The sequence below is a fragment of the Xenopus tropicalis genome, chromosome 1 (genome assembly GCF_000004195.4).
Source record: "Xenopus tropicalis strain Nigerian chromosome 1, UCB_Xtro_10.0, whole genome shotgun sequence".
Taxonomy (NCBI): Eukaryota; Metazoa; Chordata; class Amphibia; order Anura; family Pipidae; genus Xenopus; species Xenopus tropicalis.
The window spans coordinates 83,727,140-83,742,847 of NC_030677.2; the positions used below are offsets into that span (position 1 = coordinate 83,727,140).

General features: G+C 40.2%; 1 protein-coding gene across 1 annotated transcript; it reads left to right on the forward strand.

Annotated features, from left to right (window-relative positions):
* Window positions 1-10,267: 10,267 nt before the first annotated feature.
* LOC100127800 (putative nuclease HARBI1) lies at window positions 10,268-15,708 on the forward strand. The gene is made up of 4 exons (XM_002936452.4): window positions 10,268-10,341; window positions 12,236-12,952; window positions 13,445-13,813; window positions 15,139-15,708. Coding segments are annotated over exons 2-4 (1,074 nt in total). The 5' UTR covers window positions 10,268-10,341; window positions 12,236-12,249; the 3' UTR covers window positions 15,141-15,708.

The following is a 15,708-nucleotide window of genomic DNA, read 5'->3' on the forward strand; positions in this document are numbered from 1 at the left end:
CATCCCCTTTAAATACCAAAGCAAGTGTGAATAAGCTCATCAACTACTTAAAGGTTATCACTTTGGCCAACATAACTTCATTTGGCAAACAATAAAGCAACTGTAAGTGTATAATATGTTTGTTTAATGGCTTTGGTAGTATGGGTTGCCATACCTACAGCAATCCTTGCAATGTTCATTACATTACCCCAGTTGGGCGTGAAATTTTTCTTGCCTCTATAAAAGTTATGATGACAAAATGATGGATATGAGGGCAAATTCCATTCCATTTTCTTTAACAGGAGTCCCCACTAGTAGTAATTTTTATAACAGTGGGTGTTTAGGTTTAGTGTATGCCCAAGACTCGTGACAACAGGAGGCCAATTTATCAAAATTTGAGCATGAAAAAAAGGTAGCAAAACTCAAGCAAACTTTTTGATGAAAACTTTTTTTTGGTGGGGAAAAAGTAGCATGCAGCAAATGTTTTAGTCCAGTAGTAATATAAATGATTATTTGATAAATACGCTTTTAAAAATCCCATAGGAATGAATAGAACTTAGGCAGGTTTTTATATATTAAGCTCTAAACTCAAATCTGGATAAATCGGGCCCTAAATATTGCTACCATTTTGTGATGATCTGTGCGCTCTCTCGAAGATCAGCTGACAGGAAATAATGCAGCTCTAACTGTAACAGAAAGAAGTGTGAGAGTTAAAGACAGGGCTCTGTCCATTAATTGGCTAGTGTATTGGCTAACATGTATGTGTGCCCTTGGTTTGTTTTCGTGGACTGTGATTTTTATCATCCCAGGAGGTGGCCCTTTAAGCCCAAAATGGTTAGAGGCAGGAGGGCCCACTGACACCTGGGCCCACCAGGAGTTTAGCTGGTATCCCTGTGGGCCAGTCCAACACTGGACCTACATTGTTTAGTGGTAAATTCCAAATCCTGCCCTGATTCTTCCTACTGACTCCCTGTCCAATGAACAATGTCATTGCCCCAACAAAACTGAGGAGGGGGAACTGTTATGAAAGTGTCAAATAATCTTCATCCAATGGAAATAAGAAACTTTCTAAATCTAATCATCAATTAAATATGCTTTACCATTTCTGAATTAAGTTACTTCTTCAGTATATACCTCTCTGCAGTTTGTATGTCTACATGGAGCAATCATATTTTGATTGACCCTTAGCATGCACTCCCTTGGCCTAGACGATGTATCAGAGCTAAATGTATTTCAAAACAACTGACTCCGACACAGACCATTAAGAGTGAGATGAGGGGGACAGTGAAAAGGAACTTGATTATTGTAGAAACAGTACAGCATTTTAAGCTGATATTTTGAAGGTTTCTTGCTTCCATGATATGAAATTCAGATTCAATTGTCATTGAGGCATCTGTAATGTGATCTGCTCATCCCTTTATAGTTAGGATAAATATTGAAAACCACAAGCTTAAACCAACTTGTCCCATCAATTACACACAGAGCTTTCATGTTTGCATCATATATTCTATAGTCTTAACATTTCCAGGTTTCTTTGAAATGCAAAAGGATTTAGTCTTCTCACATGTATTGTAAAATCTAGATGCCTTTGCTGGCTGATACATATCGCAGTTTTGTTCCTTGGGGCTGACTTTTTTATGTTTTTATAAACTATGGTGTTTCTTCTTCAGGTGTATAATTCCATATATTACTTTAAACCAGTGCTGTCCAACTGGTGGCCCGCGGCCCCCCCTGTGTGGCACCCCACCTGTCTGGCTGCTGTGACTGCTTACCTTTGTGTACGCTTTAAATGGATACTCTGCCTGCCCTATTCTGCCTGTGTGTGCCATACACACAGGCAGATAGGACAGGCAGTACATATAGTGACACAATGCTGGCACAGCTCCTACAGTCTGTCTGAGGTATGAACAGATGAACAATATGGGGTTTACAGTCTGGTGTGAACAATGCAGGGGGGAAAAATTCTGAGAGATTTTATGGCAAATACTGTAACCCTCACTTTACCTAAAAAAAAAAAAAAAGGGAGTGTAAATAGTAGAATGCTGCCCCCCAGACTAGTGGATGTTGTTCCTTTTACTGATTTTAGTGAATTTAGAGAATTTCCCCCTAAAATGGGCTTTGAACAATTTAATCTTAGTGCTGGTTTTCACCAGACTTAGCAACAGCAGCAGCACTGACTGAAACCATGGCGAGCAGATCTTGCCAAGAGATATGGCAGCACAGTAACTGCACTTACTCAATAGGCCACACATACAAAGCAATGCTCTGTGTGCAGAATAAGCTCTGTGTGTACTGCACATAAATGCCATATACTGTACACCTGACTCATTAGGGTACTTTCCCTTTAGCAGCACCTGTCATGTGATGAGAGGTGACTTCACACCTAGGGTTGTGACAGTTGGTTTAGCCCATTGGTTGGCACTGTATTGAGAGGTAAGAGCACACCACTTCTGAGAGATTTTATGCCAAATAACCCTCATTTTAGCTTAAAAAAGGGGTAAATAGTAGGATCCTGCACCCCCCAGACTAGAGGATTTTCCTTTGACTGATTTTAGTGAGTTTGGAGAACTTTCACCAAAAATGGGCTTTAATCTTAGTGCTGGTTGGCAGGGCTGGAGACACAGACCCAGGATTTGGCAGCTACTGTATGCAGGGCTGCCAGCAAATATACACCTTTTCCCACTGGAAATCCCCATAAAAAGACAACATTTGCAAAACCGTAAAATACTTTATTTTTGTTCCCAGTTTTGACAGGCTTCTTAGAATTTTAACCCTCTGTTCCCAGGTACCTGCCCTGCTCTTATATACCAACATTAACATGTAACTGAATGTAATGGAATAAATACCAATACTTGGTTTTTTTCTGTCCTTGCCCCACATTAAATGTTTCCTATGGCAGAGGGGCATTTATCAACACTGGGCAGTAATGCCTGGTGACTAGTAAAATTTGTATAGTTCTACATTCTGCCCAGGGGTAATCATGCCCAGTGTTGATATATGAGCCCAACTATATTTTCCCTTTCTGCCTCCAACAGGCACTTTTACTTATTATAGACACAGGGCCTAATTTACTGTTTCTTACTACTGAAGAGGATGAATCTCAATCAGTGGATCAGAAATTATGGTGATGCCCTATAGAGGACTGATTAAAGCTAAGTGCTGATTCATTGCTACTAGCAACATCACTTTTGCATTAAGGTGTCTGTGGTGCATACATGTAAAATATTAACTGGTTGCTATAGTCATTAGCCCCAGCAACATGAAACCAAACTTTATCTGACAAATTATTGTTAATATTAGAATGGTTTCTTCCTAAGAGAATAACACCAATGCACTATAGATGGGTGCACTGTCCTCATTTTAATTGTACCAATGCTCAATTCTGATTGGCAACTGTGAGCAAACTTACAGTATGGTATAAACTGAGTTCTAATGCTTTAATGTTACAGGAATAACTGGAAGAGCTGGAGAGGATTTAGCTTCTCCTGTGCAGCAAAGCACCTCTGTGTCCAGTAGGTGCCATTATTATTAAAGGTAAATGACCAAAATGTAAAATGCAGCAAGAGGATTTTTACTCACAGGGGCGCCCGCCCTCCCACCCCCCCCCCCCCCCCGTCACAGGCACGTGCGCCCGCCCTACCACCCACCCACCCAATCACAGGCGCGCCAACTCCCTTGGCACTCTGATGTAGTGCCTCTGATTTTCTGGGGTGGGGGGGTATCACTGTGCCTCTGATTTTCTGGGGTGGGGGGGTATCACTGTGCCTCTGATTTTCTGGGGTGGGAGGGTATCACTGTGCCTCTGATTTTCTGGGGTGGGGGGTATCACTGTGCCTCTGGTTTTCTGGGGTGGGAGGGTATCACTGTGCCTCTGATTTTCTGGGGTGGGAGGGTATCACTGTGCCTCTGATTTTCTGGGGTGGGGGGTATCACTGTGCCTCTGATTTTCTGGGGTGGGAGGGTATCACTGTGCCTCTGATTTTCTGGGGTGGGGGGGTATCACTGTGCCTCTGATTTTCTGGGGTGGGAGGGTATCACTGTGCCTCTGATTTTCTGGGGTGGGGGGGTATCACTGTGCCTCTGATTTTCTGGGGTGGGAGGGTATCACTGTGCCTCTGATTTTCTGGGGTGGGGGGGTATCACTGTGCCTCTGATTTTCTGGGGTGGGAGGGTATCACTGTGCCTCTGATTTTCTGGGGTGGGGGGTATCACTGTGCCTCTGATTTTCTGTGGGGGATCACTGTGCCTCTGATTTTCTGGGGTGGGAGGGTATCACTGTGCCTCTGATTTTCTGGGGTGGGGGGGTATCACTGTGCCTCTGATTTTCTGGGGTGGGAGGGTATCACTGTGCCTCTGATTTTCTGGGGTGGGGGGTATCACTGTGCCTCTGATTTTCTGGGGTGGGAGGGTATCACTGTGCCTCTGATTTTCTGGGGTGGGGGGGTATCACTGTGCCTCTGATTTTCTGGGGTGGGAGGGTATCACTGTGCCTCTGATTTTCTGGGGTGGGGGGGTATCACTGTGCCTCTGATTTTCTGGGGTGGGAGGGTATCACTGTGCCTCTGATTTTCTGGGGTGGGGGGTATCACTGTGCCTCTGATTTTCTGTGGGGGATCACTGTGCCTCTGATTTTCTGGGGGGTATCACTGTGCCTCTGATTTTCTGGGGGGTATCACTGTGCCTCTGATTTTCTGGGGGGTATCACTGTGCCTCTGATTTTCTGGGGTGGGAGTATCACGGTGCCTCTGATTTTCTGGGGGCCTTGGGGTGGGGGGGATCACTGTGCCTCTGATTTTCTGGGGGCCTTGGGGGTATCACTGTTCCTCTGATTTTCTGGGGGCCTTGGGGGGTATCACTGTGCATCTCATTATCTGTGGGGGTGTATCACTGTGCCTCTTAATTTCTATGGAGTTGGGGGGGTTACTGTGCCTCAATGTCACTGTGCCTCTGAATCGGTGGGATGAGTGGGAGGCACTGTGCCTCAATGTCTGTGGGGTAAGGGGGGATCACTGTGACTGAATCTCAATGGGGTAAGGTGGGGGCTCATTGTGCCTCTGAATGTCAGTGGGTCATTCTGCCCCTTAGTGGGGGGAGGGGGGGGTCACTGTATCTTTGGCACAGTGACCTACCACCCCATCGACTTTACTGTTTGTCTTGAGAAATCCCTCATCCTCCTGTAGTGGCTTCTCATCCCTTTTTATTATGGGAGCTGGAGGATGCTGGGAAGGGAGCTGGGGGGAAACAGAGGATGCTTGGGGGGTGGGAGCTGGAGGATGCTGGGAAGGACTCTGGGGAGGGGAGCTGGAGGATTCTGGTGGGAGCTGTAGGATGCTGGAAAGGACTCTGGAGGATGCTGTAGGGGGGAGCTGGAGGACCTGGGAGGGGAGTAACTAGAGAATGCTGGGGGGCCCTGGCTAACAATGTTTTAGGGGGGCCTTGGCCACCAATGTTTTAGGGGGGGCCCTGGCCACCAATGTTTTAGGGGGGCCCTGGTTACCAATGTCTGTGTGTCCTTTGTACTGATGGGAGGGGCCATTGGGGGATAGGGCGTGGGAGGAGGGGGGGCCCAGAAAATTTTTTTGTGAGGGGCCCCGTGATTTCTGATGGCGGCCCTGACTGGACCTGTCAGGTATTTGCCTAATACAGATGGTCCCTGTACTAAGTTAGAAAAGGTCCTTGGACAGGATGGGAATTAGCTGGTTCTTATATGAACTGACTAGGTTCTATGCCTATACTGGACCTGTCAGGTATTTGCTTATACAGATGGTCCCTTTACTGTTAGAGAAGGTCCTTAGACAGGATAGGAATTAGCGTGTTCATATATAAAGGGACTCATTCCTATCCCTTTACTGGACCTGTCAGGTATTTGCCTAATACAGATGGTCCCTTTACTGTTAGAGAAGGTCCTTAGACAGGATAGGAATTAGCTTGTTCATATATAAAGGGACTAGTTCCTATCCAGTTACTGGACCTGTCAGGTATTTGCCTAATTCAGATGGTCTCTTACTGGTACTGTTAGAGAAGGTCCTTATACAGGATAGGAATTAGCTTGTTCATATATAAACCTGTCAGGTTTTTGCCTAATACAGATGGTACCTTTACTGTTTGAGAAAGTCCTTAGACAGGATAGGAATTAGCTTGTTCATATATAAAGGGACTAGTTCCTATCCAGTTACTGGACCTGTCAGGTATTTGCCTAATTCAGATGGTCTCTTACTGGTACTGTTAGAGAAGGTCCTTATACAGGATAGGAATTAGCTTGTTCATATATAAACCTGTCAGGTTTTTGCCTAATACAGATGGTCCCTTTACTGTTAGAGAAGGTCCTTAGACAGGATAGGAATTAGCTTGTTCATATATAAAGGGACTAGTTCCTATCCAGTTACTGGACCTGTCAGGTATTTGCCTTATTCAGATGGTCTCTTACTGGTACTGTTAGAGAAGGTCCTTATACAGGATAGGAATTAGCTTGTTCATATATAAACCTGTCAGGTTTTTGCCTAATACAGATGGTACCTTTACTGTTTGAGAAGGTCCTTATACAGGATAGGAATTAGCTTGTTCATATATAAACCGACTAGTTCCTATCCCTTTACTGGACCTGTTAGGTTTTTGCCTAATACAGATGGTACCTTTACTGTTTGAGAAGGTCCTTATACAGGATAGGAATTAGCTTGTTCATATATAAAGGGACTAGTTCCTATCCAGTTACTGGACATGTCAGGTATTTGCCTAATTCAGATGGTCCCTTACTGGTACTGTTAGAGAAGGTCATTAGACAGGATAAGAATTAGCTTTTTTATATATGAACTGACTAGTTTCTATCCCATTACTGGACCTGTCAGGTTTTTGCCTAATACAGATGGTACCTTTACTGTTTGAGAAGGTCCTTATACAGGATAGGAATTAGCTTGTTCATATATAAAGGGACTCGTTCCTATCCCTTTACTGGACCTGTCAAGGTATTTGCCTAATACAGATGGTCCCTTTACTGTTAGGGACGGTCCTTAGACAGGATAGGAATTAGCTTGTTTATATATGAACTGACTAGTTTCTATCCCTGTACTGGACCTCATATGAAGTAGCAATAAAACAGCTGAACAGAGGATGATGGATTTTACACATCTTATATAAGAATAACTAAGTAATATCTCAAAAAATATTTAATTTAAGGAGTTGCAAATTAGTTTCTATCTATTTAACATACCAAAAGATTCATATATTATGTGGGCCTTTACAAGGATGGGAAATAGCCAGCTCTATTAGAATAGACTAGATTCTATCCTTATTTGGGACCTTACTTTGAAGGTCCTTGTACTGGATGGCATTTAGCTTTGTCAGTATAGAATGGACTAATTCCTATCCTGTTCTGGGACCTCACCACTAGAGGCATTTAGGTCCTTTCTAGGGATAGGAACTAGCTCACTGCCATATGAACCGTCTATTTCCTAACCACTAGAGGGACGGTCCTTTCTGAGGATGTTTCGCCATGCTTTATTTATAAGCCCTTAGAAGAAGACAGCCACTTGGTGATTAATGATGGCGGATGAATGAGGAGGAATGAGAAAGAGCGGGGGGGGGGGGCTCACATGATGCAGAAAGGAAACTAAGATTGAAATAAATGTTTAATTAAAATTACTATTTAAGCAAAACGGAACGCTGACTGGGAAGAGATTGTAGGGCTTGTGGGGTCGGGAGCTCATGATGCAGAATATTGAGGTTGACTGATGAGGTACTGACACACAGTGCTAGGCTTGTTAGGGATATTCTGTGATGTATTTGGGGATAGGTTAACATTGAGGTTATATATCACAACTGCATTTAGTCAGAGAAGCTAATAACAGTTACTTTTATGTACTAACTTGTAATATATTGGTTAAAGGTTATTGCTAACTGGTTGGCTTTGACAACTCTAGTGTAATTTAGCACCTACATTTTGTGCAATTTTTAGTACATTAATGCTGGTGCTGCAATTTAAACTGCTATCTATGTACAGTGGATATCAGTTAGTTGGTCTATAGGCAGGTTTTAAAGTTTTATCAGCCAGTGCACTATTGGCCAGTAGAAAGTTGTCCAATCCAGGCCTCACCTTACACATATTTGGACAACCCTCAGGAATTTGCTTATCCTACACCTGTTCTCTGTGTCAGGTCTGGTGTGGTTATCAGAACAAGTGTTCCTGAACCTTATGCACATGTGATCCATTCTGCTCCTTTCTGTTAGTAGGCTTTAGTTATCAGGGCTCAGGAGTCCTACGTCCTAAGTCAGCCCTCCTTCATCCTCCTTAAAATGTCATCTGTCTTCCACACTACAAGGAGTGGTATATAAATAAAGATATACATACAGATGCAGACACCTACTGAGGAAATGCACTTTTCTGCATTTTAGGTGGAGTGTATTATAAGCCATGTACCAAAAGGGGGCATTGGATTACCATTTACTTCAAAATTCACTTGTTGGCTGTTAATATGACATGAAATTGTATGTGACAAACAACCAGTAAAAAATGTGGGTGTGAACGAATGTAAAAATTGTGCTAAACCTGAACTGACCTAGCACCCCAAAAAATTGATTTGTCTGTGTTCTTATTAATTACTAATAAATCACTCCGTTGTTAAAGGAAACATGTTGGATAAATGAAAAAATTTTGTAGGCAATTATGAATAATATATGGTGCTTCAGTTCCCTATCAGGTCAGCCTAGCTGCCTACTGGTTCCTATCCTACAGTGAGACTAAGAGCCGCCCACCTGCACATCTAGAGAATTCATCCAGCAGGAAGTGAAACAGATGGGCGGGACTAGAAGGGTTTTGAGGGAATTTCTCAATAAATCTGTCCAAAACTTTTTTTAAGCACAATCCTATATTTAGAGGAGTATAATTCACTGGTACAGTCCTAATTTTTAGATGATATGTCACCTTTAAAAACTCCTCCCCTTTCTCTCCCTGTTTTTTCATTCCTACATTTGAATGCGGATACTGAGGAGTATTGAAGAACCAAGTGGGAACCAAGCCCACTTTTGGTGGGTTTGGTGTCAGTACTATATTATATCATAGTACTTGTTTGTGGGTCTAATTGAAGCACTGCTGTTGCTACCTGTTTTAGTCTTTAGCAGAAGATGCAATTAACTATAGTGTTTTTCCTGCAAGTAAAATGTTGGACCCCCTTTCCACAAAATAGCAGCTCAATGTTGCAGTGCTCTATTGTGGGGTTGCCAAGATGGTGGTATTTACAGCTAAGAAAGAGGGTGCCAATTGTGTAACTAGATCACTCACCATGATTGTACCAAGATGACACTATTGGCATTATATGGAACAGAATGAAGCAATACAATGCTGTTATCATGTCAGCCAAAGTGAACAGTGCCTTTCAGAAGCAGTATTCTTTGATAGGAAACACTGTTCAAAAGGTAAAATCTCATTTTTTAATAGTCATTTATTTTAACAGCTGACATTAGAGCTACTACCGTTCTGGTTACACTCACACACAGGTATAGATGTAATGCAGCACATGGCACCTTTCCTTTGGTAATATTTTATTCCTAAGGGGTAATAATTATATATTTTTTATTCTAGATTTCTAGGTCTTCAACAAAGAAGTTTCAAAAATATCTTGGCACTCACCCAAGCAGTTTCTTCAGTTTAACTAAGAGGCAGGATGGAGAAAAGGGCGAAAATAAAGACATTTCCTTAAGAGATTTGTGCCATAGTGTCCTATGGGAGGGGGCACTAAAAGATTTCACTGCGGTGCCTAAACTTTCTAGCTGTACAACATAAATTTTCTCTTTAATTCAAAATATTAGGTACTTGAACCTTAGTAATTACCAAGGTGGCTCAAACTCCTCAGTACCCATCACTAATTATTGATGTCTGAATAACTGAAGTAGAAGTGTTAAGGGTTATAGCTATTATCTTTTATATTTGGTGTACCATATGGAGTATAAATAACAGTTTAAGACTTTTAGTTTTACTGTGTTCATGAACTGTCAAGAGAAAAAAAAAATCAAAAGCAGGCAACATTTAACACATTTCTATATTTGTGTGTGTGTATTTTTTTTTTATTAAAAAAAATCCTTATTTCACTATACATTTATTTTTGTAATCTGCTGGTCATTGCTATCTCACCCCAGGTTATTTTAAGCTCACTTCAGTGTTTAGGCATTACAGTTGTGTCTTTGAAAAATCCCTAAGCAGCAATCTGGAATACATTATGCTTTCTGTTAACAAAAGGAGACATCCCATCAGTCTGGCTAAAAAGGGAAGCAGGGGGTTAAGCCAGGAGAAGGTTGTGGGAGAGGGTGGAGCTATTGGGGGAAATGAGACCAGAGGAAGTGAAATATCTTAGTGTTCGTGGATCAAAGCAGGTGGGAACATAGTATTCATGCATGCACAGCACAATTAATGTTTGTTTCAATAGCCTGCTTGTCCCTGTAGACAAACTTATGCAGAGAGTGGATGATTCTGCATGCAGATTCTGATGCACGGAGAAGCTTTGTCCTCTCAGCAGCATGTTAACCTGCTAGAGAAAGATAACTTAATGATTATGGATTTACTAACTAACATTAGTCATATGTTGGTTACTATAAAATGCCTTTACGTAAGAGTGAGAGAAATAGCCTTGTGATTTCTCCACTGTTATGTAAATATCAGGCTGCTTTCTAAGGCGTCATGCAGTCTCTTTGCATAAAAAGGAAGGTTTTTTTAGTCAGCTAGACTATGGAAAAGGAAAAGATAGCATCATTATAGCAATATAAAATAGGAACAATGGCGCTTATGTACACAATTTAATAAAAAAAATATTGTCAGTAGTACAGACAGGCAGCACAAGTCATTTATTTCAAGTTATTCAATGAGGAAAAGGGTTGATATAATGTTTTCAAAGCTGCTGTAAATGTTTGTATCCACAATAACAACCTCTCATATCAGTACCAATGTGTGATGGTTTTATGCAGGCATCTTGAAAGCTTTTTCCTTTTAAGAAAAGCTGATATTTAGAGATTGCTATTGATCCTTTAATTTAATAATCTCTATAATCGAAAAATATTTTTTTCTGGTCTATAGAAAACCAAGTATGCATATCTCGTTATTATTTTGATATTTATCTTTTTCTGCCTTTAATTGGCAAAATACTAGTCCGTATTTTATTGCCTAACAGAACATTTGTTTTCAGTACATCTATATATATATATCTAATCCAATAAACAGAATATTTTTTTGTAAACATTTCTGGCGTGCATCAGCATTTTTCCAGTTTTATAAATATATATCTATGTATATATTCTGGACATCTATATATTCATACACATCTATATAAAATGTGGGAGTTGACATATTGCTTTTATTTGGCTGTGGTGCACTCCAAAGACTTCTATATAGCAAACCCAAAGAGAATGCTTCTGGCTTTTTTTGTAGAGCATGCCCCCACCATGTTAAAAAAAAACATTTGCTTCACTACATATTTGTATATATAGAGAGTATGATTTTTCTGTTTAGACAATGCACTGTTCTTCAGGGTTAGATTGTATATGCAATGAAGAAATATTCCAGTACACAGCTCCCTGAATTGCCAGCAAAACTTTAACCCTACACAAAAAAGATTAGTCACACCTTTGGGGACTTTAAATTTACTGTAATGCAGGGTATGTGGAGGCATTAGAGCTGTACATGTTGTGTTGAGGATTTTGGGCTGACAGGTATAAACAAGTGTGTAGTGCATGGTTAAAATTAGCTGGAATCTCTAGTTCCTTGACAATGTTTTATTGTGTGAAAAAAATCTGCTCTGTATAAATTAGGGATGTACCAAATCCTGGATTTACTTCAGTATTAGATCAAATCTTAAGAATGTTGATTGTTTCAGCTTCAGCCTTATGCTTTGAATTTCATGTTACCTAATGCAAACCTTGACATATGTGACTTAATTGAGCTGAAGAACTAAGGCCATTTTGAGTGCAAATTTGCTTTCTTAGAAATAAACATGGGCTGCTATATTATTTATGTAAACTGACATTTCTCCCAAGACTGCCATAGGAAAAGTACACATAGAGGCAAAGTTGGAGGTATTTTATCTTTGTGGGGACCTATATAAAAACATAGCACAACCCACTTTCATGAATAATTAAAACAGGAATATTAGGTGACTCATTTAAAGGGGCATGGAATAAAAAGGCAAATTAACTATGTCCTCATTTTAATACAAAGAAACCCCAAATAGGGCATATCATTTTCTGTACTTGTTTAACATTGTTTTACATCTTATAGTTTTGAGTCCAGTAATGGACCTGCATGCCATGATTCACATACACGAACAAGGATCACAGGAAGACATTTTGCAGCAAGATTCCAATGCAAATCAGAGGCACAGAGAACGTATTTTTAGACCAAGAGTATCCCTGTTTGGTTTAAACGAGGAAGAAGTTCGGTCCAGGTACCGCTTCAGCACAGAAGTTATACTGGAGCTTTTTGAACAAATCCAGCAAGATATTGAACCTAACTGTGAGCGAAACCATGCTGTCCCAGGAATGGTGAAATTACTAAGTGCCCTTCATTATTTTGCCTCAGCATCATTTCAAGGTACAGTGTCTGCACTTTCTGGGATATCCCAGCCCAGTTTCAGCAGACATCTAACACAGGTGTTAAAGGCCATAAATAAACTTACTCCACAATATATTGTATTTCCATCAGACAAAGCTGCATTAAAAACAATAAAAGATGGCTTTTTCAAAATATCATCATTTCCCAATGTCATGGGGGTAATTGACTGTACTCATGTTGCTCTGTCCCCTCCTACAGAAGACATTTACAGAAACAGTAAAAATTTTCACTCATTGAATGTCCAGATGGTGTGTGCATCTGACATGCGGATTCTTAACTTGGTAGCTGGTTATCCTGGATCAACCCACGATTCTTATATTTTAAAGCATTCAAGCTTGCACTCAATTTTGACATCTGGAAATTTACCAGAAGGTTGGATACTGGGTAAGTAAAATTAATTTAAAACTTAAACCTGAAAATAATTGTTTAGCATTTTGCATGGATCCCAACTGGTGCCATACATACAGATCACACTTGAATTGACTTATTGTATGAGTCAAAGTTTGCCAGATCCAGTTACCAAAACAACCAAATAGCTTTATTAGTCTAAAGTAGAATGTTAAAATGAACATCTCACTAGACATTTTGGGTTATTTGACAGAGGCATATTTTTGCCCATGTTACATGATAAATAAATGATGTATTTTTCAATTTCAGCATAGACTTTTAAGTGAATACTACATATTGACACATGATCAGTTTAGAAATGAAATGTGTTGTTTGGCCAGAAAGGCTTCGAACTGGGTTTCAGCACTGACAGTTTAAAATAAATGTTTTGTATCCTGAGTTTACTTTGAATAATAATACATTTGTGTGAGAGGAATGTTTTGCAAGAAATGCTGAGTAAATTGCAAAATAAATTACTATGCTTTCCAGGTGATGATGCATATCCTCTGACGGAATACTTACTAACACCTGTCAAGGATGCCAAAACCAAGGCAGAAAAACAGTATAATGCTGCGCACAAGTTAGCTCACTCCATCATTGAGAGTACATTTGGATCTATTAAAAGTCGCTTCCGGTGTCTAGATCGATCAGGTGGTGTACTGCAGTATTCACCAGAAAAAGGAGCTCAGATCATCCTGGCTTGTTGCATTTTACATAACTTGGCAGTCAGTCGCAATTTGCATGTTGACATTCTTGATGATCTTGAGGCTCCACCCCCAGTTCCGCCAGTTTCAGAAGAGGAGAACACACAAGCTGGAAAAAGAACCAGAACTCAAGTTATCAACCGATATTTTACATGTAAGTTGAAATAGTGCATTTCTCAACCTGTCCTCAGAATCTGCCAACAATCATTTTTAGATAGAAGCCATCCAAGATGGATATATATTTTCAGTTATTTGCCCAACCTTTGCTACTGTGAGATTTTTGTGCTCGTGTGTATATAAAAATCAGCACATTACCATTTAAAGGCAGTCTTTTTCCTACCATAAACTTTTGTCATATATTACGAGTAGGTATGCACCGAATCCAGGATTTGGTTTGGTATTCCGACAGGATTCAGCCTTTTTGGCAGGGTTCGGTGTCGGCTGAATCCACGGTCCTGTCTGAACAGCATAAATTAGCATATGCTAATTAGCATTTCGTAGGGTTAAATATCAGAGTGGTTTAACCCTTTTTTAACTCTTCTGGCTCCTAATTAGCATATGCTAATTCGGATTCGGTTTGGTATTCAGCCAAATCCACCGGGGTGGATTCTGGGGTTCGGCCGAACCCAAAAAACTGGGTTCAGTGCATCCCTAATTACAAGGTCTGATACTCTCAAGGTTATTGCAGTTCATAGACCAGCTGGATGCCCATGAGCTGGACGTGTCCCTTTAAAGGATTTTATGGCCCCAGATTTGCCTCAGGGCTACATATACTATGACAGTATGAAATCATCATTTTAATATAATCTGGCCCTCAAATGCACTGCATGAGACATAATCGTCGATAAGTTGGACAGCACTGATCTATACTAAATACTAAAGCAAAAACAACAGTTGTTTTTTTAATACACCTAGGGGCACATTTACTAATCCACGATCGTCCAAATGCGTTTTTTTCGTAATGATCTGTATTTTTGCGACTTTTTCGTCGCCACCGCGATTTTTCCGTATTTTGCCCGACTTTTTTGTTGCAGTTACGACTGTATCATATATTTTCCGCGGCTTTTTCGTCGCCGTCGCGAAAAATTCGGATTTGTTTTTCCGCCGTTTACAATTGCTCAATAAAAAATCGCAACGGCGACAAAAAAATTGCGCAAAATACGATAAAGTCGTGACGGCGACAAAAAAGTCACGCAAAATATGAAAAACCCGCGTCAGCGGCGAATAAAAATCGCAAAATTTTCGTTTCCAATCAGATTTTTTCCCATTCGGATTCGAGGATTAGATTCTGTAAGAGAATGTATTATTAAACATTATTTTATATGTTCTTTATTGGGATACAAATATGTAAATAAATTAAAATTTTCAAAAATCATAAACCATACAGTGGCTCTCTTGTTTGCATTGGCCAATTCACGGTGGAACAAATATGGAAATGTCTTATAATGAATCCTTATCATCCATTGGTTTTTTCAACAGGAGATTTCTCACCTTGGAATGGAATACACCTGCTTCCTATGGATTTAGATGGCAGTTCTCCACCCCTACTACATGAGAAGTGACAGTATCTCCTATCTGCTTTACAGCTACATAGTACTCCATAGTTAACAATGTATTCAATTTTACATACTGCCAACCTTCCTTAAAATGAATCTATTAACAGAAAGATTTACCTAGATATATATGTGTCCATAATAGGTTTAGCAGAGATCACTGGAAAGTCTCCTCTCATTTGAGTTCTTGGCAGAACATTGTGGATTGGATTAGCTATGGCAATTAACTGGTTGCCTATTTGATTGTAAAGGAGCAGTATATTGTACAGATTGTCTTCAGTTACAGACAGATATATATGTCTATATAAATATAGCTAAGATAATACATTATGAGGCTCTTCACTAGCCCTTTTTTGTTAATTCAGAAGCCATTCTTTGGTGTCATTTCCATTTATTTGCTCTACTTACACAAAACACAATTTTGTAATTAAAATGCTTGCTTCAATACCTCTGTCTAGTGTCCAAATTGAATTCTAGTAAAAATAGAGTACAACCA